At 53.3% G+C, this 6,151-nt stretch overlaps 1 protein-coding gene across 1 annotated transcript; it reads right to left on the bottom strand.

The window, feature by feature from the left end:
- Window positions 1-1,402: 1,402 nt before the first annotated feature.
- Window positions 1,403-3,512, bottom strand: LOC119114533 (uncharacterized protein KIAA0754-like). The gene is made up of 3 exons (XM_037238633.1): window positions 3,501-3,512; window positions 2,321-2,969; window positions 1,403-1,407 (listed from the first exon to the last, which is right to left on the bottom strand). The coding sequence occupies exons 1-3, from the start codon at window positions 3,510-3,512 to the stop codon at window positions 1,403-1,405; spliced, it is 666 nt and encodes a 221-aa protein (XP_037094528.1).
- Between the last annotated feature and the right edge of the window lie 2,639 nt (window positions 3,513-6,151).

Below are 6,151 nucleotides of genomic sequence, written 5' to 3' on the forward strand. Positions count from 1 at the left end.
ACGAGCAAGTAGGGATTTTGGGCCATTCAGGAGGCATCTGCTTCCACAGGGTAGATGCCAAATTAAGACTTGGACATGGGCCGGTCAGAATGTTGAATGCGAGTCGATGACCCACAGTGCGCCACAGTTTTCATAGCGCCTAGGCTTCGACGGTTGCTTTTCAGGAGATATAATTTGCCGCCGCATTTTGAGCGAAAAAAAATTCGGAAGCTTCGAACACTAACTGCCAAAAACAAGGTGACAAAACCATAAACTAGGGATTCTCATGTAAAAAACCATGTCACAGAATGAAGGCTCTTCTGTCATATATTCCTTATCTGAGCCCTGCTCCCGCCCGCCGTCGGCTGCCACTGCCCTGGTCCGGCTGTTCCCCGCATGACTGATTGCAAACTGATCGTATGACTGCTTTGCTGCATATTCAAGGATCAGCATTGTCATCCTAATTATCTTCCCTTACGCCACACCACCACGGAAAAGTGATTTTGGGGGTGGCTGCCTGCCTTAGGCACAAATCGGTTCAACGGACATTCAGCTGCCCCTCATTTAACCTAGCCGACTTGATCTGTTCTTGTATGTAGCAGCCGCTTTGGCAGAGCCTTGCCAGGTTGACAAAAGTTCTCCCCCCCCCCCTGATGGTGACCCCCGCACAAAACTCACCGCATATAGCTTACTTGTTAACAAAGCACATGGTTGTTTTTGTTTTTTTTGTTGTTATTTTTCATTAAACCCAGAACAGAAACAGAAGCCAGAAGCTGCCGCGATATAAATTCTGTCTGTATTTTGGAGCTAACAAACTGCAAAAGTCAGGCCTGAACGACTGCATGGAATAAATCACCAGCGCTGTTGATTTACAATGGTTCAATGGATTCTTTCTGAACCGATAGAATTAAGAACCTCTGTCAGGATTTTTCATTTGGGTTCTACAGACACATTAAGGACGCCACGAAGGTAGATTGTAGATCGAAACTGGTCAACAATATGTATTACTATGGTCAAGCCATGTTTTTTTCTGGAAGTGTCCAACAATCAGTCAGAATAGACAAGCGATACAAGCTACGCTACGTAGTTTTGAACATGCGCGCTCGCAAATCTTAGTAACAAAAACCTCGACGCCAGGCGTTGCGGTCTCCACAGGTCGCGCAGCGTTGGCACAGCGACTAACACCCAGTTGTGGCTAGCGGGTAGACAAAATGATAAGATTCTGAATGGCGTATCTTTGAAAGCTTTAGGATATTCAATCTCACGCAAAGAAAGCAGTCTGGGCGCACATTTCACCCATGCGATTTTTACCTCGACAATGAGAACAGATTGGCCCTTACACCACCATTCTGTGGTGCTCGAATCTGGTGGTGGAACCGGAAGAGTAAGGCCAGAATCCCTGTTTTTCGTGCTGCTGTAGCCGCTAAGCTGCCAAGAGGCCAGATTAACACGACGCCCGCCACCGGAGTCGCCTGCAGTGGCCAGTGCCGGTCGGCTTTACGGAAACTGCAACCCAGGCCATCGCTGTCCTTGCTTCCGAGATTGCGGGCGTGTGCGCATATTCAAACCCTTTGATATGATTTGTTTCAATAATCGATTCTGCAAAAGAATGAACGTTGTCCTGCAACTATGGGATGTCCTCGTTAATTTGTTTACCCATTTCAATCCACTCTATTAAATAATAATAAGGCCCCTTATTTCCTCCCAGGCAAGGGCAACTTGAAAAGCGCACTAGGGGCACATTATTGTTCCCGGTCAAGACAGTGAACGTGATTATGTAGTACGTACTGGTGAACGTGATTTGTGTTCGGAGCATCCGATCCTCATATCCTCTTTCTTGCCTCATCATGCGTTTTCGCGATGCCCGCTTGTCCGAGGCATGCTGCCTGCTCCAGCTCCGAGTGGACCGGGAGGCCGCCCGGAGGGGGACCCGGTCCGGCCGCCCGGCGTATGCCCAGCAGAAGGGTCACCGCGCGGGCTGAGGCTTGGCAGTTGGTTCCCCAGGCGCATGCACTCCTGCCCTACCATTATCAATTATCCTTCATCCCATATCCGTGAAACGAATATTTCTGGTCGAAAAGACTCTAGTAAGCAAACCGTGCCCAAAACTTGCAGTTCGGGGGGGGGGGGGGCGGACTGTCGCTGTCAACTGTTGTTAACTGATCTTAAAATGGCTGCCTTAGTTCAAAACCTCATACAAATGTGGAACGCTCCCTTTAAAACGCAAGAACTGTACAACCCCTAGCCCGATCATTGTAAGGTTCTTCCCTTGCCTCAAGCGTCTGGGGCCAGCCGCCCGTCCAACCTGCAGTGCAACCTCGAGTCCGACAACACAAGCGACTCTCGTCCAGCGACAGACGGGGCGCTTCAGGCGAGCGCCTCTCGTCCAGCGACAGGCCGGGCGCCTCAGGCGAGCGACTCTCGTCCAGCGACAGACCGGGCGCCTCAGGCGAGCGACTCTCGTCCGGCGACAGACCGGGTACCTCAGGCGAGCGCCTCTCGTCCGGCGACAGATCGGGCGCCTCAGGCGTGCGACTCTCGTCCGGCGACAGATCGGGCGCCTCAGGCGAGCGCCTCTCGTCCGGCGACAGATCGGGCGCCTCAGGCGAGCGCCTCTCGTCCGGCGACAGATCGGGCGCCTCAGGCGAGCGACTCTCGTCCGGCGACAGATCGGGCGCCTCAGGCGAGCGACTCTCGTCCAGCGACAGACCGGGCGCCTCAGGCGAGCGACTCTCGTCCAGCGACAGACCGGGCGCCTCAGGCGAGCGACTCTCGTCCAGCGACAGACCGGGCGCCTCAGGCGAGCGACTCTCGTCCAGCGACAGACCGGGCGCCTCAGGCGAGCGACTCTCGTCCGGCGACAGACCAGGCGCCTCAGGCGAGCGACTCTCGTCCAGCGACAGACCGGGCGCCTCAGGCGAGCGACTCTCGTCCAGCAACAGACCGGGCGCCTCAGGCGAGCGCCTCTCGTCCAGCGACAGACCGGGTACCTCAGGCGAGCGCCTCTCGTCCGGCGACAGGCCGGGCGCCCCAGGGCACCGTCGGCCGCCGGTGCGCGGCGTCGCTCCGCCACCGGCGCTGTGTCCGTGGCCAGGTCTCGCGCCGTTTCCCGTCCCGCTCTGACCCGGTTCGGGCGGCCGGCCCTCATCTGGGAGCGCCTGACGCCCGACTCGGTGTTTGCATGACGCGGTTTTGTATTGTTGGGCCGAGGCAAGGCCGCGCGTGCCTGGGAAAGACGTTGGACGAGTTCGCAACCTGTCGCCGGCGCGGGGCGCACTGAAGGGTGACGAATGTTAGCACGGCGCCGCCCGGCTCACCGGCCGGCCGGCTGCCGCGCGACTGCTGGTGTCGGGGTTCCACGGGCGCTGCAAACGTTGCTTGTGGAATTTAATTTCGAAGCCAAGACATTGCCAACTCCTCGCAACACCTTTAGGTTCGCCTGCATGTAGACAGCGCTCCCATGGGTGGAGAAAGCGGCAAGGCAGATGTGGGAACGGCCACACAAGCGTCACTGAACTAACCAGCTTCTGCATCTGGCCATTGCAAAAATAAGCACACGCTGGCAACTCGCCGCACCACTTTTTTCAGCAGTTTCCGCCCCAGATGATTCCAAATTTAGGATGCTCCGGCATGGGCCCTGGTCATTTCCGAGTGTGTGCCACATCTAGCACCAGGCACGAGTCGGTCCCAGCCGTGCCGCGGCAGTGCAACGTCACGCGCAGCACGCGGCGGCTGCTCACCGTTCCATGAGGGCGGCCGGCGGAGCGCGGCCAGCGCGGCGGCAAATGGCGTCACGTGGTCGGCGTCATCCCATCCGCTGCGGGCTCGGCCGGCCGCGGCCCGTCTCACACGCCCGCCGTCGCTCACCACTGTGCGTACTGACGCGGCGCCGCACGCGTGCACACGCTCACCCACCAGTCAACTGTCGCAACGCGCGCGTTGGCAGCCTGCCAGCGCGCCCGTACTACACCGCGCGCGGCGCGCCGCCCGGCGGCCGCACCTCTGTGGCCTTCATCCAGCCCGTCACGTGACCCGTACCAGTCCACGGGGCGGCCAGAGCGGCACCACCCACGTGCGTGGAGCTGGGCCGGCGGCCGCCACCGCTCGAGCCGGCGGCGCCGGGGTCAGCGGCGCAGCCGGCGCGAGTCGCTGGGCAAACGGGCCCGCATGCGTCGGACTTGTTGTTGGCCATAGTCAGGGCCTGACAAGCACACGCTGGGATCGCGGCGTCGTTCGCCTGCGGTGTGTGTCAGATGATGGTTTATTTGCCGTTCATGCGAAGCGCGGCCAGCCTGGAGGTTAAGTAGATCAAACAGTTATCATGAGTAACGGCGAACTGGATAGTTTTACATAGCATCATTTTGAACACATCAGAAGTGTACGCGGATTCACGTATGCATGACAAATAGAACTGGAACAAGCTATATACATACATACATACATGCACACACACAGTAATATATTTGGGCACTGCATAACATCAACCAAGGTATGACATTACTCAATTATAATATATATATGTGTGTACGTATTAAACATGGTTAATGATGACACGCACATGCACGCCGGCACTTATATATATATATATATATATATATATATATATATATATATATATATATGTGTGTGTGTGTGTGTGTGTGTATAAATGCCTGCGTGCCTGCGCACATCATTGATTAACCATGATAAGTGGTGGTCCCGCTCAAGGACTGAATGCAGTACCGTTCGGTTGTTGTTATGAGTCAGCTATTGCTTTTCACCACCGGTCAAACCGGACTTTGACTGGCGCGTTTGACGCCGTCACTCCCGCGTAAACACTCGAAGGAAAAACTGCAAACAGTCGAGCACGAACATAGGGTTTGAATTGTTCTTTTACGACACCTGCTTGTACCTTAAACGACACCATGTGGTGGAAAGGCCGTCCTATCTTGATCTCACTCGTTCAATTTTCTTCGTTAAGTTTCATTTGACTTCCTATGCTATTTATTTGCGTGATATTACTTATCTTAATTATCACGTTCGTATTTATTAAATCAATCGCGTATGTTATATTATGTACCTTTATTATTATCGATAACATTGGTGCATGTGCATGTATATATTGTATATGTGTATACTCCGTCGTATTTGTTCGACACCCCGACCGGTTTTGCAGTTCATGTTGCGTTTGATTAAATACTCGGCGGGTCGGCCCCCTCCCCAATGCCGACTTGACCTACCGTCCGCAAAATGCTCCTCTCATCTTCCTTCTTCCAATGCATATGGACAAAATCAAGAAACCTCCGTTGAGCAAACAATAACAAATATCCCCACCTGATGCCACATGTAGCTGAACACATCGCTTAGCATCTTATTCATGTGATACCAAATAGTATGGGTATCCTGTCGCCCCTTGTGCATAATATTATGGTGCATTTCAGCTTTGCATCTTAATGGCAGCGTGAAAAGGGCTTCTATGAACTAATGTACCACTTTAAAGGGAGTGACCCACATCTGTACTGGATCTTGAACTGAAATAGCCATTTGATCATTCGGTGCAGTTCACAGCCTTGCCATTTTTCCGACCTAAGCCCCCCTGGTTTCTGAGGTACACGCCCGCCAACATGTGCAGACTGTTTCGGGGAAACTATTTCAAGGTCAGCCCGCATCCAGGACCACATAATGACGTCATTCAAATCCGATCATTTTATTAGCCATGCGGCGATCAAGGTCAAGAAAAATGTAATTGTCGAGTCGTTCATATGGCGTTCTTGAGCAAGATTTCGAAATATAACGGCCGTCAATTGACTCTCAATCAAAGCTGTGCAAGGTGCAATGACGTAACCAAACATGCGTATTGAGGAACATATCTGCGTAACAAAGGCATTGTGTTGTCTAGAGCAGTCTGTTCCACTTAAAGGCATACCGATAGTTATAAGCGAGCTTATTCATCGTATCTGATGCTTGCTTCAATATCTCCAAGTGTAGAACATTCCCTCCAACAGCAGCACCGCCAGGTAGTATTCGCCTCCTGTTGAGCCATAGCTTGGGCCAAAGCTTAACTGAATTATTGTAGCATAAAGAGAAGCGCAGTAGTGGAGGGGCCCATATGGAGTAAATGGTAAAATAGGGCACGACCAAGAGAATGCATATGGAGTAAATGGTAAAATAGGGCACGACCAAGAGAATGCAT

The sequence above is a fragment of the Pollicipes pollicipes genome, unplaced genomic scaffold, assembly GCF_011947565.3.
Source record: "Pollicipes pollicipes isolate AB1234 unplaced genomic scaffold, Ppol_2.1 Scaffold_974;HRSCAF=1128_pilon_pilon_pilon, whole genome shotgun sequence".
In the NCBI taxonomy this organism is placed as follows: Eukaryota; Metazoa; Arthropoda; class Thecostraca; order Pollicipedomorpha; family Pollicipedidae; genus Pollicipes; species Pollicipes pollicipes.